This window comes from Daphnia pulicaria, chromosome 9 (assembly GCF_021234035.1).
Source record: "Daphnia pulicaria isolate SC F1-1A chromosome 9, SC_F0-13Bv2, whole genome shotgun sequence".
Lineage (NCBI taxonomy): Eukaryota > Metazoa > Arthropoda > Branchiopoda > Diplostraca > Daphniidae > Daphnia > Daphnia pulicaria.
The window spans coordinates 195,841-220,984 of NC_060921.1; the positions used below are offsets into that span (position 1 = coordinate 195,841).

The 25,144-nt window shown below is 40.5% G+C and overlaps 4 protein-coding genes and 1 long non-coding RNA gene across 11 annotated transcripts; 3 read left to right on the forward strand and 2 right to left on the reverse strand.

The window, feature by feature from the left end:
• The first annotated feature begins 2,564 nt into the window (after positions 1-2,564).
• Positions 2,565-3,017, forward strand: LOC124313701. Its single transcript, XR_006911006.1, has 3 exons — positions 2,565-2,647; positions 2,771-2,791; positions 2,930-3,017. It is a non-coding gene; the product is annotated as an uncharacterized LOC124313701 (long non-coding RNA).
• Positions 2,998-8,267, reverse strand: LOC124313113. The gene is made up of 9 exons (XM_046777849.1): positions 6,915-8,267; positions 6,252-6,852; positions 5,821-6,043; positions 5,591-5,758; positions 5,203-5,529; positions 5,077-5,094; positions 4,576-5,001; positions 4,372-4,501; positions 2,998-3,085 (listed from the first exon to the last, which is right to left on the reverse strand). The coding sequence occupies exons 1-2, from the start codon at positions 7,660-7,662 to the stop codon at positions 6,329-6,331; spliced, it is 1,272 nt and encodes a 423-aa protein (XP_046633805.1). The 5' UTR covers positions 7,663-8,267; the 3' UTR covers positions 2,998-3,085; positions 4,372-4,501; positions 4,576-5,001; positions 5,077-5,094; positions 5,203-5,529; positions 5,591-5,758; positions 5,821-6,043; positions 6,252-6,328.
• Positions 8,268-8,347: 80 nt separating this feature from the next.
• On the reverse strand, positions 8,348-13,766 carry LOC124313064 (importin subunit alpha-5-like). 7 transcript variants are annotated; one of them, XM_046777773.1, is made up of 12 exons: positions 13,650-13,764; positions 13,548-13,594; positions 13,060-13,107; positions 12,823-12,888; positions 12,586-12,644; positions 11,229-12,418; positions 10,357-10,539; positions 10,147-10,291; positions 9,817-10,072; positions 9,203-9,758; positions 8,860-9,140; positions 8,348-8,674 (listed from the first exon to the last, which is right to left on the reverse strand). In XM_046777773.1, the coding sequence occupies exons 7-12, from the start codon at positions 10,514-10,516 to the stop codon at positions 8,648-8,650; spliced, it is 1,425 nt and encodes a 474-aa protein (XP_046633729.1). In that variant the 5' UTR covers positions 10,517-10,539; positions 11,229-12,418; positions 12,586-12,644; positions 12,823-12,888; positions 13,060-13,107; positions 13,548-13,594; positions 13,650-13,764; the 3' UTR covers positions 8,348-8,647. The 7 variants fall into 7 exon arrangements, with proteins under 7 accessions (XP_046633729.1, XP_046633731.1, XP_046633732.1 ...); XM_046777775.1 differs by lacking the exons at positions 13,548-13,594; positions 13,650-13,764 and adding exons at positions 13,164-13,210; positions 13,356-13,499; XM_046777776.1 differs by lacking the exons at positions 13,548-13,594; positions 13,650-13,764 and adding exons at positions 13,164-13,210; positions 13,266-13,309.
• A 3,281-nt stretch (positions 13,767-17,047) lies between these two features.
• Positions 17,048-18,115, forward strand: LOC124313300 (transcription elongation factor SPT6-like). Its single transcript, XM_046778156.1, has 2 exons — positions 17,048-17,271; positions 17,333-18,115. The coding sequence occupies exons 1-2, from the start codon at positions 17,260-17,262 to the stop codon at positions 18,104-18,106; spliced, it is 786 nt and encodes a 261-aa protein (XP_046634112.1). The 5' UTR covers positions 17,048-17,259; the 3' UTR covers positions 18,107-18,115.
• Positions 18,116-19,105: 990 nt separating this feature from the next.
• On the forward strand, positions 19,106-19,559 carry LOC124313721 (keratin-associated protein 19-2-like). Its single transcript, XM_046778535.1, has 2 exons — positions 19,106-19,449; positions 19,526-19,559. The coding sequence occupies exons 1-2, from the start codon at positions 19,106-19,108 to the stop codon at positions 19,557-19,559; spliced, it is 378 nt and encodes a 125-aa protein (XP_046634491.1).
• Positions 19,560-25,144: the final 5,585 nt, after the last annotated feature.

Genomic DNA, 25,144 nt, shown 5'->3' on the forward strand with positions numbered 1-25,144 from the left:
CCACAATTCCGCCACTTTTTACAATCATACATACATACATTCAATTACATATACACTTAAGTTAACCCATTGGCTGCCACGCCATACAACCCGTAGGTTGTTTTACTAATCTACGCGCCACGTCTGAAGGATCCATGACCAAGATGGGACTTGCCGTTGCTGACAAGTCCGGGCTGACAAGGGGGAAGTCCCTATAGTGCATTGCCTGACAGGGCCTTTCGGCGCGGCCAATGCTAAGGAGCTAGGGGAGAACAAAGGCGTGGCAGACAACGGGTTAACTAACACAAACATAAATACCAACAACATATGATGATCCACGCTGACATTTTAGGGCTGCCGTCAATCTTTTGGTGTTCATCTAGGCAACATCTCTGCATTCCCTAAATATAAAGAGAGAACAATTCTTATTAAGCGACATGACAATTGAACTTACATATAGGTAACAGTGATCAGGTTTTTGGCTCAAAACTTAAACAGCTCGCATTATTAAAGGCTTAAACATAGCTGGCAATATTGAGAAATGTAAACACAACAAAGTTCACTTGCTAGTCTTAAAAAAAAATTCCGGAAGTATACCGGAAGTAACTACAGCGCCTTAACCATTGAGCTGTCGTCAAAATAAACTACATATTCGTGACCTCCATGAAATTTGGGGTCGATTAGATGTGATTTAAACGAAATCCGAAATTTGGCCAAAATCGAGAATTTTCCTGAACTATAGTTCAGGAAAATTTTCGAAACCGGAAGTATGCGTACGTAAAAATAAAAACATGAGCTTTACCACAAATTTTACGAGGATCACGAATATGTGGTTTGTTTGTGCGTAGAATGAATGATTACTGAACTACGGACAGAAATGAGAAAACCGGAAGTAGAAAAAAAAGCCAAAATCGATAATTTAACAAGTGAGCTTTGTTGGCGGAATAGTTATCGTCAGTTACCACTAAAAATGTCCACACAATAACTGCCGAGAAATGTTTAAAGAGATGTGCAAAGTTACTTAAACTGACTGTTTTGACAGCTGAAAATTATCGAAAAGCCATCTAGCGTTGGAAAAAAGAAACGTATAATAATACTTTGCGCGCAAGAAGGGCCTGATTTTGGAATTACTACATAGACATAGAGTTTAACGCAAGTAGATCACTAGTAGATAATCTAAGAAAATAAGTCAATTGGAGGGTACCTGGGCATAATTCCGTGGAGAGTGACAGGCGGACGGAAGCGACTGGTCTAACTCGGTAGTGAAGTACGACAAATTGTTTAGCAGCATAATAAGCAGAGAAGCTAGATGAGTGTGGGTAGCGAAGATAAGGATGGAGCAGAGAGTTGGTAGAAGTCACTCTTCTGTAATGGACAAAGGCCAGCATCAAGGATCTCTGTGCCAGGACCACACAATTCCAATAAAGAAACTGCGCTGTAGATTGAAATCGGTGGTTGACTCGCGAAATCCAATGACATACCACACAACCTATGAATTCCTAAAGCAAAGAACAGAAAAAGGTTTTAACATTGCAGTGAGGCCCATAAATACCCACGACCAAGGTGGAATCCAAAGTTAAGTACACGATAAATTAAGAATATGGAACCACACCTTTACCTCAATCTGTTGTAGGCTCGTTTCTTGTAGCTATGAAGTGGGAGATGCAGGGAATGGCAGTAATACAATTTCATGACGCAACAACCCCACCAAAAGTGTTTAAAGGTGTAAACATCTTTCAGGCGAGAAGGAACCTGTTAAACAAATGGGTGTGAATTTTGAGATTATTTTATTGCATTGATGGATGATGAGGTAGTAAATTCGGAAGGTTATGCTTACCTTTAACCTTACATGCAATGCCACAACTTTTGGGCATAACAGCTTTCAGTTTTGTCTAAGATGTGAGAGGATGATGCAGATGAAGCTGAGCGTGTGAGTCATAGAAGGGTTGAGCAATTTGTTTTTAAAATGGGGTCCAAATTTAATCTGTTGACTAGACGCCGGCAGGTACATTTTCTAGAATTCCAAGTACAGTACACAATGAGTCAATTGGTCAAGTACACAGTGAGTGATACTATGTAGTTAGAATAATCACAATAAGCTTACATGTAAATAATTGGTTGATTTTGTGCAGTAAAACATGAAAATTTGAAAACAGAAGATGACAAAACTCTTCACACATTTCGCCATTTTTATAAACAATACCAACACCCTCTAGCGGCAAACTGGACAATCGTATGAATTGTTATAAACAACCGCTAGATGATGCCAGTGCTTCATGCAGGATTATCACCAAGAAAGTAAAGCTTCAAAAAGTAAGAAAAAACCGAATAAAAAGTAAACAGGATCACCATTACGGAACAACCAAATTTTATTGACATGACGAGAAGGAATGCTGGTTGTTGTAAAACCCAAACAAAGCCATGAACAAAACAAACTCCAAACAAAGCAGACGAGCGATTCGAAGCTGTGGTGGCGCTGCATGCCTCTCTTGAAGGAACCTCCTCTTTATCCGATATTGATATTGACCCCAAGGGCCAAGTATCTATCAATATGAATTTCACCCAATCATATCAGAATTAACAGAAGTGCATGGGGTGAAGCAATCAATGCCCTTCCCAGCAAACACGTTAAACAGAATAATGAGAAATGAAGAACAATAAAAGAGAAGTATTACATTTTTTTAAATTATACCCATGCGATCTTGTTTGCTTTCTTCATTTTTTTATGGATTTCTTCATTTCAATGTTGCAACTTGGGCATTCCTACTGAAATTCTGTTGGCTACAACCAGAACAAAATATGGAAACTAGGTGTAAGTCTGATCATTTCTATTTAATAGAATCTTAATAAGTGTAACAACAACAACTGAACAACAATATTTGAACTGAATGATGCAGGAACTGTTCTTACCAAGTATATCTGAATTGAGATACCGATCATAAATTAAAAGGTTCCAACATCCGGGAAGGAGTGGGGGAGCAACAAAGCAGTACCAAAACAGTGGTGTTTTCCATTTTCCAAGGATGATCGAAGTCCAAATGTTGCAGTCCGAATCTGCTATGCATCCTTGAACAATGTTCACACTTCATATGTGGTTCTCTGAAATCTGCACAATATATTAGACTCTTGGTATTATTCTAATTCTTATTACTTTGCAAAAGTAGCACAGTTGCTTGATGAAAAGACACTTGAAAAGAGTTTTACACTACGCTCCACTTCACGAACCTCTCAGTATTTTTCGGTATTTTTGCAATAATATTTTGATGGCGAAAGCAGAATAAATTTTCTCGAGTCCTTTACGGAACTAATCCGCTTGGCGTTGATATCCGCATGGCAAATTCGCTATTTTAGTATTTAAAAAAAAATTCATTACGACATTATGAGTAATAGGACTAATTAAGAAATTATGAGAAAATCTAAAAAAAAATTGCCATGCCAGTTTGTTATAAAAACTTTTTTGGATTTAAGACATTATCTCTTTGTTACGAGTACCATCGATCCAAAGCTTGAAACCTTCCCCGCCTTCCCCATCACATTCAGTGGATGCCATCTGGAATTTTGACATTTTCTTACATCCGAATTTTATCCCTTTTTAAGCATTTTGTATCTTGTCTATACCTTATTAAATGTGGAGCTGTTGAATGTTCAGTGCCATATGCGTGTAATCTTAAATAACAATGTTCGCTTTGCAACATTCTATAAACTTATTCGAATAAATAAGGGAGGCAAGCTTTAGTGTATATGAATACGAAGTCACTCATAACTTGCCTCTTGAGACTTCTGGAGACTTGGGACTCAACAACGGACCAGCACCAGCACCGCTGCTGCCATCGCAAAGGGGCAATACACAATGCAGCCGCGTTTCATCCGCCGATTTCATTAGCGAGTCTGCGCGATCCTTTTTAACTCCGGCTCCCATTTGTTTTTCGAAACCAAATAAATACAAGCGGCGAGTCGGTCAAGCCGGAGGAGGAAGAAAAAACAATTCGGAAAGGAAAGAAATAGATTCGACTGTATGGTACTCTGGCAAATGAGTTTGGGTTGGCGAAGAAGAAGAAGTATAAGTATATAGTAGTACCAGATAGATTGAATCTATAGATATTACTTTGAGGCAGACAGATAAGACAAGAAAGGGGGTGGGGAGAGCTGAAGATGAAGGGATCGATGCAATAACAAGCGGAAGAGGAATCCGGAAAAAGAGTTGCCGTAGAGTAGCCCAATAAGATCAAATACACGTATGGAGAGATATGGAGTATCATAGATACATATATACCCCCCGCCAAGTGATGTTGCGATGATGCAGCAGCTGCTGCTCTTATACCCATCGAAACATTTCAAACCGGGGTGGGGCGAGTGAGAGAGAGAGAGGAGACGTAAGGAAAATGTAATTACTTTGCCAGTCGATCGGACTCCCTTCCACAGTGAGAAGTAGACCAGGACAAAAACGCACAGGGCCAGCGACCATTTGATTGGTCCGAGATCGTCCATCCCGTCCGACCGGTAGTTCTCCAAGACGTTCCGCCTAATAGTTTAAGGAATAATGATGGTAAATAATATCTTTAAAATGGTAAATGAGTGGGCGAGAATAAATCGTACTCAAAGTATTCCTGAGCGGGACTTTGGACGAACGTGCCGTTATCGACGGGTCCGACAAGTGCGCAACTGTTGGTGTTCCACGGGTGGTCGCACGACGTCCAGGGCAACTCGGACGTGAACGAAGCCACGAAATAGTAGACGGCCCAGCCGATGATGGTATTATAGTACATGCTCATGTAGAAATCGATGATGCAAATGGCGTATTAGCCCACTCCTGCGTGTTGTGTACCACAAGTCAAGTCACGCGTGTTTTTGGTTATCAAAATAAGACAAAACGGCAATGATTTGTACCTTTCAGGGCCGGGCAGATGCGCTTCCAGAAAGTTAGGCAGCCGCTGCGGTGAAACTGTCCCAGGGCCAGCTCCATGTAAAATAGCGGCAGACCGCCAAAGACCATCACAACGACATAGGGAATGAGGAACGCACCTGCATAAAAAACACCCGTCAAAGGATCGATTTACTTTTCATTCACGGCATTAATCAATCAGCGGTCCAGTTTACCTCCTCCGTTTTTGTAGCCTGGGGGTGGGGTGGTGCAGGAAGAAAAGGAAGGTTCAATTTTGTCAATTAATTACGGCGAGGATTAATTTTGATTGAAAAGAGATAATGGATATTAATAATGCGTACAGATGATGTAAGGGAATCGCCAGACGTTGCCAAGATCGACCGCAAAGCCAATGACGGCCAGAAGGAATTCAGCTTTCTTGGCCCAGGTTTCACGTTCTTCCAGGGCAGGTGAATCCTCGTTGGGCGCATCCGGCCGGTGGCTTCCGGCGCTCACCACCGTAGTCTCCGAGAGGAAGAAAACGATTTGCGCCTTGTCTTCGTCCTACTGCTCGTCGGCCGCAGCTAAGCCGGAATTAACCTTGCCGGACAGGTTGGTCTCTTTCGCCATCTTGTCCGGCTGCTGCTGTTGCTGCCTCAGAAGACTCTCAGCTGATCAGCGTCGGATTTCTAGTGGGAACGTGTGAATTATCAGGTGTGGGGCTAAACAAGGATCACTCATTTTAATTACGGCAACTTCAGCGTCAAGGAAATTTGACTGTGGCAGGAACAAGTTTCTTCACAGGGTAGACAATCATGATGGCAATGGACAGACCATGTAGAATTCACGTTCCATGATGTAGAACTATTTCCTTGCTGCACAAATAGGTAGCCAAACCCAATCCTAAGGTGTACAGTCCTAATTTTAAAGACATAAAAATGTAGTTTCCATCTGTTTCACACAAAATAAATAAAATTTACCAGTAACTCCAGTCTTGGAGCAGAACAACTGGAACCATTCATCGGGGATGAAGCCCATGCGAACTTTGACAGTATACTCTTGACGGACTGGTCTTGGAAAGTTGACCAAATCCTTTATATCATCCAGATAGAGTGGAGAAAGGAAAGTGGCTAGCCAAGGACTGTATTCTCCCGGTGAAAGTGAAGGTTGTACTTTGGCCAAGTAATTGGTGAAATCCTCAACCTGAATAACAAAACAAAAAAGTTATTAACATTGGAGAAACGTATTTTTAAAAACATAATAGATTACGAATTGAGTCTTAAAACTTAGAGGAATAATTGTAAACTTTCGTCCGTTTCAGCTTTAACCGTCATGGTTAAAGAGAAACTCTTTCCGACTTTAAACTTGCTTTTTGCTTCCTGTCGAGTTTCTAAGGTTTTTGCAAGCTTACTGTCAAAAGCAGAGATGATCAACATTGGGCTTCCCTCCGGAGAGGTGCGAATCGGTTTGTACACTCGGAGGTACCAATCAGGATTTTCGGCAGACAACCCTTTTAGATAAATTCGCACGAAGTTTGTGCGAGCTGCTTTGAGGCAAGTGAAACGTTGAAAAATGCCTCTGATGATGCAACGGACTAGGCTCAATGGAGTGTTTGTTTTTCAATAACGAAGGCGCCTCAACCTGAGGAAGTTTAAACTGGCACAAAAGATGAAGCATCGACGAGTTCATGCAAGAAGAAGATAAAGAGGGACGGGCAATTCCGCTGTCATCTTCTACCATCACTTGTTTCTCAGCCAAGAGGTTCAGTCGGTCAGTATTCCATTTCGTATGCTTGGCTTGATACTCATGTGGCCATGGCTCAAGGACAGCTTTCTTCAAAACTAAATTAATAAAATGGTCTTTGTGGTGGAGCGTAGCGCGGACACCATGAATAAGGATCGGAAAGGGAAACGTCATACTCAGAGGCTCCAAGTCAATCGGTTGACTAAGTGAAACGGTGATTTCGTGAGCAGACTCGCATGGCTTTCTCGGATTCGTCGACACGGCCAGACCTAATATTCAAAATAAAAACGTCAAATCAAATTAGTTCTTTCATTTCACAAGACAAACTTACCAGAGACGTTATCACTGCATGAAATATCTATTCTCAGCAGATATTGATCTTCAGATTCGATACAGTTTTTGACAGTCATCATTGGAGATTGCCCAGTAACAGTGATCTGGAACAAATAAAAACTAAAGTGACACTTTTCCTTTCCATCGCGATTCTTCTTCATTTCAAACTGAAAGTTATCGATCATATGGTTCCCAGGGCCAGACAGATCATAATTATCTTTGGATGCCATGGATTCGTTGAACACTGAACAACGATTCAGAATCAAACGAAGCACTGGAGTTCCCTTAAGAGGACGGAAGGGTTTATCGGCATGGGCTGTCAGCTTCAGAAGTGGTCGACCATTCTTCCAGGCTTTTGTTGTTCGTTTCGCTAAATCAAATGAGCCACATATCCAATTTGCGTATCTTCGTTCTTCATTGAACCAGTTGTCCCCTCCGAGGCGTTGAATCATCGAGCTGAAAATGTAGTCATACGTTAGCGCAGTGTACAGCATCATGCCACAATTATCCCCGGGTTGAGGCCTAACCATACGATGAGGGAGTAAAATATCAAAACATTTGTCTGCTATTTGATCCAAACAACGGTCCAACAACGGAAAGGGAGCCAATGATACGTTCCGAAAGGACGGTGCTTTCTTCCATCGTAAGCTCACCGGATGTGTTCTTCGACGTCGCAAGTTGAGAATTGCTGAAGCTCCAAGTTCGACGTGATTATCCAATCGCAATCCATAAATGGTGGGGACCATGTTCAAAGGGACGCAAAGAGATCCTTCGACGTATTTCTCCAATGTATCCCCTACATCCTTCCATTTCACAGATTGAGTGAATAAAGTTCATTGTCGGATAATCTTGATGTTGCAGAGTTGATAACGTTAGCTAATCCAATGGGGCCGGGAAGATTACTACAATCAATGACGTCAAACTGATTTGCGTTGGCGTAGCAGAACTCCAAGAAATCCTCCAAGTAAACAGAAATTTTGATTGAACTAATACGGCTTCGATAAGAAATAACGAATTTCTGGAGTATTTTCTGACACGATCGGACCAGCAAGTTGTCGTTGGCCGAAATCTCGAACTCTTCTTTAGCTAGCGGAAGGTAACCATCAAAAGGGGTTATTTTAAGAAATGAACTTCCCATCGAAGAGTTGTTGGGTCGAGCATGGTCGGATTCACGCAAACTACTTTGGTTTCGCTTTGAAGGCGACAGTTGCCAGTTGCGAAGAAGCGACGAACTTCATCTCGATTCTGCATCACAGGATCAGGCAATTCTTCAACACCAACAAAATTTTCCTCGTGCAAACCATTAGCGATCTCGTGATTCTCGTCCACCTCTGTAGAAAAGTGATCAACTGCGACCGACAACCTGAAATTAGGAAACCAACTTGAAACACAAAACAACTTGCGACAACATCAAACGACCCCAATGCAGAGTTGATCCGAGTTGTTTTGTATTGCTCTTGTTTCGCGCATTAAGAAAGAGGAAAGAAGACGTCGTGCAGGGAATGAAATGAAAATTGCAAATGGCAACTTTCAACTATAAAAATTTTTGAAAATCTTTCAAAAAGGGCCAAAACTAGTGAGGATAGCGTGGAAAGAAGTGAAGAACATATTTACCATTGAAAAGGCAGAAAAAATAATTTTGGATGACAAAATTTAGAATGAGAAATCTCTTTCGAGGGCTTTTTGAGATGGCTGGTTGTTGAATTCGTAATGGACACTCTGCGATGTAGATTACGCCAACTCGGAATCTGCATCCCTCTGTCGAAAATAATAAAAAAAACAAAAAACGATGAATCGAAATAAAGAAAGGGATTTCAAAATAAAAATAATGTTATAAAATCTCAGTAATATGGTGTAGCTGTCAGCACAGACACTCTGAATGTGAACAGTTGTGGTAATAATCGAAGTAATATTTTAAAAAGCCACAAAAAAGGTTCACTTACGTCATTTGAGAAATACTGCTCCAAAATGGCCAACGCCTTGTGATAAATCTCATTATTTTCGTGGCTCTGCAAATCTTCGATGCGGTCCAGACCACCACAATCTTCAACGTTAAGGGAAACTTCCTCCAGTTCGCCCATTTTCTCGGATGCCGCCAAAATATTAGCCAAACTATCCAACACGACTGAGATAGTCTTGCTATCTTCCTTGGCCTCTAACAAAGCGCACAGCGAAATGATGACACCAAGCTGTCGCAACAAAACGATCTGCTCGACAGTGCAACCTGAAAATAAAAAGACAAAGTTTAAAAATATCAATCAGCACCAGCAAACTGAAATGTATTACCCGAGGTGATGTTGCTGATGGCCCAAGCTGCTTCTTTTTGGCATTCGAAATCGCCGTGGCCCAGCACGTCCACCAACAGATGAACAATACCGTTGGTGATGAGAGCTTGGATCTGGATAGTATTGCCGGCAGCAATGTTGGACACGGTCCAGGCAGCCTCCTTGACGATCTTCATATTGGATTGAACAAGCAACTTGCCCAGCACCGGGCAGGCACCAGCAGCCAGGACGGAATCGGTCTGAATATCACTTCCTGAAACGATGTTGCCGATAGCCCTTAGAGTGGGGGTGATGACGGCCATTTCATAGCTGTCCAGCAAAGCGACGAGCCGAGGGACGACTCCGGCGTCGACAACTTCTTGAATGCGTACGTTCGGGCCATCAGTGAGGTATGACAGAGCCCAGCAAGTGTCGGCGAGAATATCTCTGTCGTCGATGTTGTGGATAAGCTGAGCCAGGGAGGGCAGAAACTGTCGGACTGCATGGACACTGGGTGGAGGAATCTTGTAGCGACACAAGTTGGACAAAGTCCAAGCGGCTTTACGCAAGATTGGATCCTAATAATAAAATCTGTTATTAAATCTTCACATGTATTTAATTTAAAAATAAACTTACTGAAGCGTCGGGTTTGATCAAGGTGATCAAAGGCTTAATAATGCCTAGCTTGATGACATGATCTCGAAGCTCTGGTCCGTCTCCGGCGATGTTACCGAGAGCCCAGAGAGCTCCCTCGGCCAGAACTGGATGAGATGATCCCAACAAAGATATCAATCCAGCGACAGCCCCAGCACTGACGACAACTTTGGTCTGATCAGATGTTCCTGAAGCAATGTTGGTGAGAGCCCAGACAGACTCACACTGAAGGTCATAGCTAAAACATACAGTAAAAGCATCACGATTACAAATGAAAGGGTTTGGAAACCAACTTATCACGACACAACATACTTATTACGACTGAGGAATTCTACCAGCTTAGGAACGATATTGGCATCGACGAGTAAGTCAATAGGTGGATTCAGTTCCCTGCTGAGGATTTGACGTGCAGCGTGGGTTGCAGTTAATTCCATGTTTTCATCACCACTGTTGATACCTGCGTGGTATAGAAAAATATGAGAAAATTGGCTATACAGAAAACAAAAGCTGCTACAAACATACCATTAACTATGTCCTCAATGCTTATGTTGGCTGCAGCCACAAGATTTGTTGTTTTAAGATGGCTGAGGGGCTGGTCATCGATTTCAAGATTGCGTCGCTTCGGCAGGTGGTCTTCCTTCTTGGATTTCCGCAACTCAACATTCACCTCAGTACGCTTCATTTCCTGTACACAAAATGAACAATCTGTCCACAGATTTTAAAATATATATTTAAAACTGTCATATCATATTGTCATTTCCAACCTAAGAAATCCCTAACTTTCAACTATTTTTCAGTACCTACCACAAAAAGTAGGGAAAAGGTAGAGGGGAAAAATTGAGAAGGAAATCGGAGGTTATCAGCACAAAAAAACAACATTTCCTAATGAGCTACAGCGTTGGTTTGGATCTTATTTTACAAATACACTAGTATCCTACATAAAACTGTCCTGGTTCTTGCGTAACTGAAAAACTGAATAACTCAACACCAACAACCCATCCCGATAACTTGGCAGAAATCAAGGCTGTATCTGAATGCTCTTTGGCAAATACTGTAAAATGGAATGAAATTAACTTGACAGTGAGTTACGTCATGTGAAAACCTAACATGGAAACACCAAACAGAAAACCTTGCAAACTTTGGCATTAAATAGTTTCCTCGTGATCCTGTTTCTCCTTACACATCTTTTGTTTGCTCAAAGGTATCACATCACTTATCCGAAATGTCAATACAAACGAAGTTAAACAGGTTTTAATAACTGGGAAGCGAGCGACGTTTAACGTGGGAATTGAAATTAGATATAGTCATAAGTCAAAATGAGCAGGACATAAGAGTATTTGAACAATCTTTTAACAGCTGAGTGAATGAACTCAATAATAATTAAAAAATATTACCTGTTTCACGAGAAAATTGTCAGTCTGCTACGGAATGACGATTGATTTTGTTTCGACAAATGACCACACATTGAATGAACCAGAATTCGCCAAAATAAACAGATTGTCACTCCAATTGTTTTTGTCGGTATCGTCCGTGGGACATCAATGGGAAAATATGAATCTTTTCTCAATGTAAAATATTTAACCAAAACTCATCCAAAGAGGACCAAACATTAACACTCCTAGTCGACCAAACGTTTTCAGACAGGTGTTTTAGGTTTTACACGAGGCAGCGGAGCAGACGACACAAGTCCACAATCCGCATGACTGGATTGTGGCCATCTGGCGCTAAACTACATTAATCGTAAATTATTGATGACAAACTTAAATAAGAATCAAGCTTAAGGAATTTAATTTAAAGATTGAAGCAACCTTGACTTGTGTACGGTGTACCACTGAACTGTAAATGACTAAATAAAATCAATGAGATTGAAATCAGACACAGGTGACGTTTGAATTCTTAACCGTACCACCAAACGCCATCTACCAACAAATATTACACTTGATATACACGCTTGACACAAACAAATGTCTGTCTGCAAGATTCTTGTCTAAAAAATCACATCAAGATCAAATTACTAAAAATAAATGCTATTGCGCTATCGGCACTTGTTGCCTTCCTCTTTCAAAGTTCATCGACCCCACATATCAATTCACTTGAGCAAGCGTCGTGGGCTGAGAATGGGTTCAAAGGCGTTTTTCCTCCGCTGCTTAACTCCATCGACCAGAGGTCCACTGCAACTCCTTCATACTTTGACTTTTTACTTCCGATTTGACCTCGAAATATATTCCTATTTTCCACGTTGGCACTGAGTCTCATTCTGTTCCTAAGTAAAACAGAGCTACCGACAGCACAGAGCAAGCAAATCTTGAAATATAACTTTGGCATTGAAAGAATGTCTGCACCATGAAAGATCTATGAAGATTCAGTGCCAACAGATGGGTCTAACAAACTTTAAATAACCTAGTGCCAACAAATGACAGAACATGTTAAGATTAAATTGCAGTAAAAAGTAAAGTAACAGGAAGATAAAAGAAATATACTTTATTTGTAGTAGCCTAACCTACATAAACAGTTGAAATGTCTTGGCATTCATTTTACAGATCCTTACATGTTAAGATCAACATCCAGTCACCAATCCAGTAACCTAGAAATAAAACAAATAATGAACAAAATGTCTACAGTGGAGAAAGAATTGAATAACTTTTAAAATTCAGTATTAAAAAGCTCGTAATTTGGTAGTCAACATCATGATCTGACAAATGTTATTTTATCAATAACCCAAAATTAAATCATAAAGAAATAGATTGTCACCTTATGTAAGATGATCTTTTAGACTGGTGCCAATCAGCAAATCACACAGTAGAAGTTACCTATATCAACAAAAAAATAACATTAATCCTAGATCATAAGTTGGGTATAAATAGGTGCCAATTTAGAAGTCAGTATTACAAAGCTCTTAATTTTGTAGTCAACATTATGATCTGTCAAATTTACATTCATCATGAACCTAACATTAATGAAGTTGGAAATCAAGTAATCAACAATTACCTTGTTCCTGATATCATCTAGCAAGACTCCAGTAGAAATTCAGACTTGGACTATTCAACAGTCCACCTAGAATAGCAAACATAAAAAATTTTAGCCACAAATAAGTTGTATCATGACAGAATGTCCATTCACAGGATTCAGTATTAAAAAGCTCGTAATTTGGTAGTCAACATTGTGATCTGCCAATAATTTGTTCATCACAAGCATAACATTTAATCAACATTGAATTCTTTTTACCTGGGTTTCAAACCCAAATTTTAACTCGTGCTGGAGATGAGGCTATACCTAGAAAAGAGAGTGATTAAATAAAGCATGTGGATGAAATTATTATTGAAACTTACGAATTCAGGAATTCAATCCATTGCTGCTCATTTTGTGGATGTAGCATCTATAGAAATTCATTAGAAATTTAGAACCGTTTCTAGACAAAAGGGAAAGCATACAGAAGTAAATGTGTTCTAATTGGCAAGTGTTCAGTAGACAAATCAAATCATTAAATAAAGCATGTGGATGAAATTATTATTGAAACTTACGAATTCAGGAATTCAATCCATTGCTGCTCATTTTGTGGATGTAGCATCTATAGAAATTCATTAGAAATTTAGAACCGTTTCTAGACAAAAGGGAAAGCATACAGAAGTAAATGTGTTCTAATTGGCAAGTGTTCAGTAGACAAATCAAATCATTAAATAAAGCATGTGGATGAAATTATTATTGAAACTTACGAATTCAGGAATTCAATCCATTGCTGCTCATTTTGTGGATGTAGCATCTATAGAAATTCATTAGAAATTTAGAACCGTTTCTAGACAAAAGGGAAAGCATACAGAAGTAAATGTGTTCTAATTGGCAAGTGTTCAGTAGACAAATCAAATCAAAAGGTTGTTCAGTATAGCTAGGAAGCCGAAAGGTATGGCCTTTTCTTCCTCCAATGTTACCCAGCCTTCAAGTGGACCCACGGGAGCCGTTGTATCGCCTAGTGGCGATACATGAAAACTTAATTTTTGATTTTCCTTGATTCTCTTCGAAACCGGAAGTACGCGTACGTACAAATAAAAACATGAACTTTACCACAAATTTTACGAGGATCACGAATATGTGGTTTTTTGATTCGTCGAATGAATATTAACACAACTACTGACTGAAATGAGAAAACCGGAAGTAGAAAAAAAAGCAAATGTCGAAAATTTAACAAGTGTGCTTTGATGGTGGAATATTTATCGTCAGTTTTCACTAAAAAATTTCCACACAATAACTGCCGATAAATATTTAAAGAAATGTGCAAAGTAACTGAAACTGACTGTTTTGACAGCTGAAAATGATCGAAAAGCCATCTAGCGTTAGAAAAAAAAACGTCAAAGTAACACTTCGTTAGAGCGCAAGAACGGCCTGATTTTGAAATTATTACACAGACACCGACCGAGTTTAAATAAGTCAATTATCGGGTACCTGGGCATAATTCCGTGGTGAGTGACAGTAGGTCTGTCGCTGCGGACGGAAGCGACTGGTCTAACTCGTCAGTGAAGTAGGACAAATTGTTTTGCAGCATAATATGCAGAGAAGCTAGATGAGTGTGGGAAGCGAAGATAAGGATGGAGCAGAAAGTTGGTAGAAGTCACTCTTCTGTCAAGGACAAAGGCCAGCATCAAGCATCTATCTCTGTGCCAGGACCACACAATTTCAATAAATAAACTGCGTTGTAGATTGACATCGGCGGCTGACTCGTGAAATCCAATGGCATACCACACCACCTATGAATTCCTCAAACAAAGAACAGAAAAAGGTTTTAACATTGCAGTGACCCAGTGAGGCTCATAAATACCCCTGAGCAAGGTGGAATGCAAAGTTTATTACATGATAAAGCGAGAACATAGATAGAAGCACACCTTTACCTCAATCTGTTGTAGGCTTCCTATAAGTCATTTCTTGTAGCTATGAAGTGGGAGCTGCAGGGAATGGCAGCAATACAATTTCATGACACCCTACCAAAAGTGTTCAAAGGTGAAGCATCTTTCAGGAAAGAATGAACCTTTTAAACAAATGGGCATGAATTTTAAGATTATTTTGTTGCACGTGCATTGATGGATGATGAATTGATGAGGTAGTAAAATCGGAAAGTTATGCCTACCTGTAACCACACATCCAATGCCACAACTATTAAGCAAAACAGCTCGAAGTTTTGACTCAGATGTGAGAGGATGATGTATATGAAGCTGAGGGTGTGAGTTACAGAGGTGTTGAGCAATTTGTTTTTAAAATGGGGTCCAAATTTAATCTGTTGACTAGACGGCAGGTACATTTTCTAGAATTCCAAGTACAGTACACAATGAGTCAATTGGTCAAGTACACAGTGAGTGATACTATGTAGTTAGAATAATCACAATAACCTTACATGTAAATAATTGGTTGATTTTGTGCAGTAAAACATGAAAATTTGGAAACAGAAGATGACAAAACTCTTCACACATTTCGCCATTTTTATAAACAATATCAACACCCTCTAGCGGCAAACTGGACAATCGTATGAATTGTTATAAACAACCGCTAGATGATGCCAGTGCTTCATGCAGACGACGATACGATTGTCCCAAAACATGGTCCCGAGGTAGGAGCTGAAATGTTGAAAATTGAAAGAATTCAAAAAGTGAAGTCAATATTAAGCATAAGTTAACATTTATGTTTTTGAAACTGAAAGTTGAATGAACTTGGTAGTATGTTAATTAAATGTTTTCGTGCGTATGTACCAGTTCATTTGGCATCATTTGCCACGTAATGACGACCATTGTTGAAGCTGGCCAGGAATTCTAAGCTGTCGAAGAAAGCAACCTTAACACAAAAACACTTTTATTTAACTGTGCCAAATTGTATTCCGATTTTAATTCTTGCAAATTTTCTAAAAATGCCGATGATCTCCGTGAAGTTGAATTGGAACTATAAATTTTTCTTTTTTTTCACTTCTTTTTTTCTGAAAATAAAATGCATTTTTCGTATCATACCCACTAGTGCCGAATGTGTAATAATTCAGTGCCGAAATGATAGTAGGTAGTGCCGAATTTGACTAGTCTACTAGTCGGTGCCGAAACGTCCGGTAATCACGATTGTCACCAACAAAGTAAAGCTTCAAAAAGTAAGAGAAAATCGAATAAAAAGTAAATAAATAGGACCACCATTACGAAACAACCAAATTTTTTGGACTCTGAATTACGTAACTGCTTCAGCGAATTGCTGTCACACTGTGTTGTTTTTCCTTTTCCAAAATGATTATTGAAAATCCAAAGGCCCTCAAATCTTGGCTCGTAGGTTATCTGGCCAAATTGTAAGAATCACTGACGAGATATTAATTTCAAATTATTCCATCATTGATAATATACATGTTTATTTATTCAGGCGTGTTAAAGATCATGCAGCTCATGCCAAGCATGTTTTTGCCCTGCTTAAGAAGGACAAATCAGAGACTGAGCTTCGTCAATCCATTAGGAAAAAGCTTTTTCTAGTCCTCTATGAGAAGACACCAGAGTTTATCGACAAATTATTTGTCACCTTGGAGAACAAATCATATCTGCAGTGTGTGCCTGTTGGAGTGAAGTGTTAAATAAACAGTATTGTATGCAAGTAACTTTTATTCGGGGTTGACATACCTGTCAGCACAAATCTCTTTAATCAAGTGAAGCCATTGACAGTGACACTTGAAAGACATAGAAAACACTAAAAGGGCTGGGAACACAAAGAAGGTAGTACTAAACAGTTGGGTGGGGTTCGGCAACCACCACGGTTTGGCAACATCTCCAACAGTGCCTCCGTCTTCAAAAGTGAACAAAAAGGTGAAACTTTAATTACTCTTGCAATAGTTTTGTGTCTTGTTTCTAATCGTAAACATTAATTCAACAGATTCTACAAACTGATATGCCAGAACGCATGCAACTTCGAAAAGTACCCATCCTAGCCGAGTGGATATACAAGAAGGTTTTTTTGAAATCGTTAATGTCAAATCAGGTAAAGAAAAATCAAATTTAACTTCGTCTAAGGCGATTGTTGGGAATATACCGACACCCCAACAGCCTATTTCCAGATCTGGCCGTCAGAGTCGCCTACCTCGTCATCTTCATGATTATTGCCTTCGGGGCCCCCGGGCCCCCGTTAGGTGGCCCCATTGTCACCATTTTTCCCTACCCCAAATGTGTAAATGGAATGTTCTGAGCTCCGTTGCAAGAGCAACTATCCAAAGAAGAACTTTTGGAAGGTCTCTATCTTGTATTTGTGAAGCGAACAAACGAAGCTGGCGTTGACATCAATTGCGCCATTCACCACCCTCACACGGCAAATTTGATTCAGTTTACATGCGGTCTCGGACCCAGGAAAGCTAAAGCTTTAATCCAAACCCTGAAGCGAAACAAACAGCGATTAGAGAATCGATCTCAGTTGGAGACTGCTTGTCACATGGGTCCAAAGGTAAATTTACTACATGGCTACAATTTTGTAAAGACGATATTCTAAATCAGTTTGGTTATAGGTTCTGGCCAATTGCGCTGGTTTCATTAAATTTAACACAAATGCGCTGGGTGACGGTGCCGAGTCGTCGGTCGAAGTGCTAGATGGTTCTCGTGTCCATCCGGATGGTCGGTCGCCATATCAACGACTATCTTCTGAAGATATCTTCAACATGGACATTAAGGAAACTCCCCAAACCTTTTCTAAGGGCAAAGAGGTCTCGGCAACCGTCACACAAATCCAACGTCATAAAACCAAGCGAGAAGAACTGGACACAGCCAATCCAAGCAGAAACGAAAGTACTGGCTCTCGTCTGGATCGTTCAACTCGTAATCAACAACCTGGCTGCAGTAGCCGGGATGACCGTCGCCAAGGTGGCGGGAGTCCAGGTAGCAGCAAAAGTTATCGAACTTCAAGTTCTCCGTTGCCACCGCAACGTTCATCTCGGAGCACCCGTTCACCGTTTGCCGTTGCAGCAAAGGACTACATTCTCGTGGCTCCCAGTTTGCGCTCCATGCCTATTGAAGCCACCCCCATCAATCAGGCCAAAAGAAACGATCGCAGTCGATCACCTATGAGACGTCCGTCTTCTCGTCCCCCTGTCGTGGCTCCCGCATTTGATTTGCCGCCGGTCGTAGCCCCTGCCCCAGCTAATTTCTTCCCCCTCATCCCTCTCGAGGTATTTCAGTGTCCATATTCCCGAGAACAGTGCCTGAGGGGCGATCTCTGCCCGTATGACCACGGAGAACCGCCGGATGCAGTGTTATTGAGGTTGTTGTCATACATCTCGGGTTGAATGGTTGATTCTGTCGGCATTAAGAAATCCACCATCGCCACTCTTTATTAAGTAGATCCATATTTGTAACATTTGGGTTTTTCGCATTTTTATTATTAAGATAAAATTTTTTCAGGTGAAAAAAATGGCAACACCTCCCGACTTTTGGTGGCGTAACAGCTGTTTTCTGACTTCTGTTGTGTCACTCTTACTGTCTGCTTGTAGGTCCAACAAATACCATGTTGGTTCTATTTTTTTTCATTTCAATGTGTTGATCCTGGATGCATATCACCATTTTGTTTGTTGGAGCCGACAGTGTACAGTTGAATGCCTGAGTTCTCTGAGAACTTGATAAAACAGCCTTTTTTCCAATTCTCTTTTTTTGTTTTGTTTCACACTTCACGCTGGATTTATTAGCTATAACAGAGAGTCTCTCTGCATATACACACACATACAAAGGATCGATCCTTATTTTTATTTTTATTTCTCCCCCATATGCTCGATGGGTACCAACTCGTTTGGTCGAAAGAAAAAGAAAATAAAAATGGACGTCTGTCTCTGAATGCGGACACTTTGTATCTCTGGGTAACAGACCACTTGAAACGTGTCGCCAAAGTCATGTGCCGTACGTGCCACTGTTCGGACTTAATATATATACATACATAAGGATCGGGGGTGGGCAGGACAATCTCGAGCATCGCCGTGGTAAAAAATTCGGCGAACAAATAATTTTGACGAACCTTTTTTCGTTTTCTTCCGGTGAAAAGTGGTCGTTATATTTTTATTCCGGATGATTATTTTTTTTTATGAGCTCACTAAATTTGGTTATTTTTTTATTTAAAGAAATAGTTACTCGAAAGTGTAGAAAAAGTGTCGGCTGTTTTTATTGTGTCAAAGCGGATGAGGCGGAGGCGTTCAAAGTAGTTATACTTTTTTCTTACTGATGGGAAAAGTCTTGCAGCTCTTGCATTTCTCACAGTGGAAAAATACGTCGAAGGATCTCTTCGCGTCCCTTTGAACATGGTCCCCACCATTTATGGATTGCGATTGGATAATCACGTCGAACTTGTAGCTTCAGCAATTCTCAACTTGCGACGTCGAAGAACACATCCGGTGAGCTTACGATGGAAGAAAGCACGGAGATTACGATCCAGAGCAGCAGGAGCGGCAGGATCAGCGGATGGACGACCAAAGCGCCAATTTGGACTCGGCTACTTGATCGGATCGGCCTTGGGAGGAGGCTACGGCTACGGCCGACCTTACGGAGGCTACGGAGGCTACGGAGGCTATGGCCGACCTTCCGGCTATGGTGGATATGGAGGATATGGACATGGGCATCGTCCATATCATAACCACGGACACGGGTAACACTTTGATTTCCTTGAGAATGCAATTTTGAGTCGCTCAATTCAAAGTTTTTCTTTCATGTTTAATGAATAGCTATGGATACGGAAGATGTGATGAAGTCGAATAGAGAGAGAGAGATTGCGGCTCGGATCAGTATATTGGGACGACCAATGCTCTGTGAAGAGCAGACAGAGACTGAGAGAGACTGAGTGGGAGTCAGAGACAGGGAGGGTGTCCTCTCCTATATATAGAGCCGATGGGTGCCGTGTTGCCAGATGGCATATCATCACAGAAGATAAATCGATTAATCGATTGATTTTTGACTGCCCAACTGCCGATGTCGACCTGTCATCAAAACTTATACTCATCCGAAGACGATTATTCCCCCCTCCCTCCCTCGCGTTACGTTTGGATTGACAAGATTTGACTTTTCTCTTTTGTTATTTTCGCATTTTACTGTTATTCCATCGTGTGCGTTTGTCTGTTATTTGTTGATTTTAATACATCGTACTTTCGTTTGGCTTCCAAGCAGAAACAAAACAAACATTCAAATTTGACGCCCAAAATGCCAAAATGTTTATTTTCATGTCTCGTGGCAACGGTGCAAACCATTTCCATGACAACGTCGATCATTCAACAGACGGCCAGTCGCCAAAGTTTGTTCGTTTTTTTTTTTAGTTTTGAACAATTCTTTAATTCTATTAAAGCGTAATTTATTGCTGTTTGGAGTGTTTGCGACAGTCGGGAACATTACTTTATTATCCCTGTGTGTCGAGCTTTCATTTTTATAGGAAAAAATGATAATTTGCAAAAGTTATGTAGCAGGTAATATTCTGTGCGAGTTTCACACGTGCTTTTTACTAGAGGATCGTATTTATATTAATAGCCGAGAACATGTCATTTGAATACTTTTGAATTTTCAAAAGGAATAATCGCTTCGTCATTATTGCCCTGCAGAGTTGTTTACACAGCCTCTTGTTAATGAACAAAAGGGCAAGAAAAAGCTTTTACGTAACACTGGCAAAGAATGGAGGAAGGAAATTTAAATTTTAAAAGACCTTGACGTTTCCTTACAGACTGACTGTCGAATCTGTTTCCATTTCCTTTGTTTTCTCAGCAGGTGACGTGCAGGTAACAAATGACTCGGCGTGTGGCCTTGAAAGCACGGATATGTAAACCACGTTCTGTGGTCTATGACGAATATCGACACATCACTTTCGTGATCGCCAGCCAACGCCACAGACGCCATGTCTCGCAGTCACTTTTTCTTGGTAAGTTCACTCTGAACCAATGTGGCATCTACTTTAATTATTATTTCCTTTAACTTTATTGTAATTGCTTAAAAGATCGCCCTGTCGCTCGCCGTGGTGGTGGCGTATTGTTCCGCGATTCCGGTGGAAGTGGACGAGGTTGCTGCCAATCCAGTAACCATTGACGAATCGTTAGCTCCCAACGAACGACCGAAACGTCAATTTCTTGCAGGACTTTTGATTGGAAAAGCTCTCGGTGCTGGGTACGGTTACGGATTGGGTCGGTCAGCTCATTACGGAGGCTATGGATACCCCGGCCACTACTACGGGAGACCTTACGGCTATGGATACGGGTACCTAAAGTTATTTAATTTAAACTTCCACACTCGAAATTAAAATTAACAAACGTTCCTGTCTGTACAGAGGCCACCACTACTGGTAGAAAGAAGATGGACTTATATTTTTACGCAGTTTGACGAATATTCCCAGTTGTCATCATTATTGCCATTAAGTATAGACAATGATTAACATTATTTTGATGGCTTGGCACCAGCTTCACATGCATATGTACACCTTCTACTAACTTTGATGGAATTATTGGACTGCAATTCGAGTAAATGTAATTTATTGTTAATATTTCGTAATTATATCGTAAGATTTTCATTTCAAATTTAACACTTTTAACAACTAGTCAGAGCTTAGTTAAGGGAGTTGTCTTGTGTATTAAGGCAATTAGAATTGTATCTCTCTTCAAAAACAACGACAAAGCAAAAAAATATTTTGAAAGTGATTTGAATGAAGGTGCAGACATCCACCAGTGTACCCGGAGACAGTTTCCCTTTTCTTTTTTACATCAAATTTCATACAAGGGCAAGGTCAACATCGTAAACAGTCAACACATGCCGTTCTAGACTCTGGGAAAAACAATTTTTTTTCATCGAGGTTACCTTCGCTTTTATTTGTAATGTGAAGAATAACATTTTACCGTCCAAATTAATGCGTGTCACATAGCGGCGTTGGTCCGATCGTTTGCATTTGATTCTCCATCCTGTTGCCCTAGCGATACATCGCCCGCATGCTGATGTTTTTGCTGTTGCAGCAGCAGGTGCACGGCAAGTGCCGATACAATCAACGGATGTCTGCGTTCCTGTTTCACCGAGCGCGACAGATAGTCTGAGCAAGTTAAACTGGTTTATTTTCCAAGAATCAACTAACCAAACGAAATTATTTTTCAGCCTATCGAGTCTACAAGGGAAAACCACATCCAACAACACGTCGAGGAGAGTTTATTTACCTTCTACCGCCTGCGGCTAGATACAAGAGACTATGGAAATCAGTTTTCCCATGTTTTTCGGCAAAGTCTACATCATGGACTTCATGCAACAGTCCCAGTTGAAATAAGAGAGTGTGAAGCAATCGTCCGATATTCGGCATTATTTGCGCCAATCAATAGTGATCGTTCGTAACGACTCAATGTAACAAAATAGCCTAGAAGGATAAACCGATAAACCATCAGTAGTTGCAGGAACCTCATTCATTACTGCTGTCAAGTATTTGCTAGACGTTAAACAAAAGTGGGGGCCTACGCAACTTGGAATATCCAACTCTAGAATGCCTGCAGTGTTAAGATTTGTTTTTCAATATGTTTTGACACTTCTGTTATTTTCTTGTTTCTTTTTATTTAACGTGCCCACCGGCCTCTTTACTCGTCAGTCGTCCCTGCTATGCTGGATCTTCCCAGTTCGTCCATCGATGCCCACCAGCCTCTTCGAAAGAAGGTATAGACGACGTGATGTTTTTATCCATTCAGTCTTTTGCTGAGATATTCAATTAAGATTTTATTTTGTTGATTGACTTCTTGTTTCGACAGTTTGTCCCAATATGGAAGTTCGAAATGGCCCACAACAGTTTTCGGAATTGGAGGGCTGCCGAGTGACTGAACTGAAATCGTGATGGTGGAATTGCAGCCCGGATACATTGCACCCCATCATTGGGGAAAATCCAATGAAAAATCCAAGCTATTGCACGTCCTCCCGGTCATTATTTGGTAAGAAATCATTTCCATAGTCTTCCGTAAAACTTTTTCCCCTTGGCCATGTTGAACTTGTTTATAATTTCAGTTGTGGTCCGGGCGCACTTCATCCGGCGTCGTCAATGGGTTTGTTTAACTATTTGTTCCCTTTAAATAACATTTGAACAATAAACACACACGAACTGCTATTTCCTGTGCCAATCGACGAGATTTGATGAGATCATCTTACCTTTAACTTACAAATATAATCTTTTCTTTTCTTTAGTTTATGGAGCGGCGATGCGTACTCACTGACATAGAGTGAATCACCATGCGCCAAATCTGCCCATGAAAATCCTTACGTTAAATAGAATTGAAAGGCCTTTAGTGAATCGGGTACAAAATCGGGATGCATTTTGGTGAGAAATGGAATTTCCAACTTTAGATTATTGTGATCCATTAACCCTCTATATGAAACTGACTGATCCATCGATTATTGTTTAATGTCCGTTCTTTTTAATGCAGGGATGTCCGCTAGGCTTTCAGTAACAAAAGTTGACATCACAATTGGCAGCGACATAAATTTTAGTCCATCTATTAAGAAAAAAATTATGCTAATGAAATCTTATGCATACACAACTCATTAAACGTACCCGGTAACACCACAAGTTTCACGATGCTCAAAGTATCAGACATTATTAAAAGGCGCATCAATGTAAGAGATTGCATAGCTTCAACTTTATTGTTTGGTTTATTAAACACAAAAAGAGTGCTGTAGGATAAGCGGATTTTAAACTTTTAGTTTCATGCAAATCTCATCACTGGGCCAGAGGTTAATTTCGATGTTTACGATGACGCTTATGTGTTCCAGAAATTATCTAAGTCAAGTGACTACCTGGTTGATTGTTGATTAATTTATTTTACCTACAGGGAGACGCATTAGTCGATGAGAGCGCATGGATCCTTATAGCTTGCTTATAGCTCAACGTGAATCCGCCACTAGCCGCAACACCTTCACCTATGATCGCTGCGATCTGAACTGTAATAATGCGGCCGCTCTGTCATCGTTGCCCAATTACCCAAGTAATTAATTACCTATTTCTGTAATATGCTTATTGAAATTTCGTAATATAAAGAAACGGGCATTATGGCGTTGATTCTATTTGTTTAGGCCTGGTACGAAGCTGTCCTGTAATACACCGCTCCCCGTAGGTATCATCCTGGGTCACTTCTACTCCCACCTTCTGTGCAACAGCAGGAGTGAGTTACAAAAATCAATTTTTCTTTTCTTTAGAATAATTTATTGCTCTCACCAGCCTACAACATACGATATGAGCACACCTTCCTCTACCTAGGCTAAAAAAACACTTCGAAATTCTCAGTAACAAGTGAAGATTGTTACCGTAAGATGTCGTTTGATTCGAATTCAGCTGATCAACCCCTCCCCCCCGCCCCCTCAACATTTTATTACCTGTTAACCTGTTTACTGTTTCTGCTTGCGCTTGTCTAGTTGGCTAGTTCTAGTTGGATGCTTGGCTTCTTCAATTCTTCATGGAAATATATCTTCATAGTTGTTCATGGAAAGTCGTACGAGTAAGTGTTTCCATACTTCCAACGGTTAGTTTATTGAAAATGTTCAGGAAGTAAAATTAATTCATTTCTGTTTGCAGCTGGCCCTGCCTTCCACAATTGAACTCAACATGTGGTCAATCCAGATTGCTGAATGCTAACGACGAAGGTTGATTTCCCTTCTTCAATTGAAGTTACTCTTTTATGAAATTTTCTAAATTGTGAAATTTGAATTAATTATCTTTCATATGTGTACATAGCACTAGTTTGAAATCCTTGGGACCCCATTGCCAAGTTCATATCTGCTTCTTGTCTGACGAAGAACAATGGCAGCCATTGTAACACACACAACCATCATATCCTAGACTTGGCTAGTGAGGAGGATTTCTTGAACCCAAGCAAGTTCAACACACTTCCCATCCTAAGGTAAGTGGTTGATGAGTTATGCATTGTTGTTTAGTTGAACATTGTATGTTGTAGGATGTTTATACTTTGACTAACCTGAAGGATGTCATTGGATCATCTGCCCTTAATGATGAAACTTATTTTTCGGGGGGTGGGGGTGGAGCCTGCTGCTATAGCTGCCATCCAACTTTACCAGGCAATAAGTTTGGTTTGAAGTCTGAAAAAAATCCCAAATGTAACAAGATGTTAAAGTAAGTTTCAATTATTACAAAAATAAAATCTGATGCTGCTCATTAATTTGTAATTCAGGAACTTTCACTTCGATGGTCTCCATTATTGGCTCCAACCCCGCTGCTTTGTTGATAAAGGAGTTGGTTCTGAGTGGCAAACTCACTGAGTATTGTGTGGTTTTTTCCTCTCCTATTACTTGTGCATGCAATGTGAGAAGCTGTTGACCTCTTTGTGGGATCTCTGGAA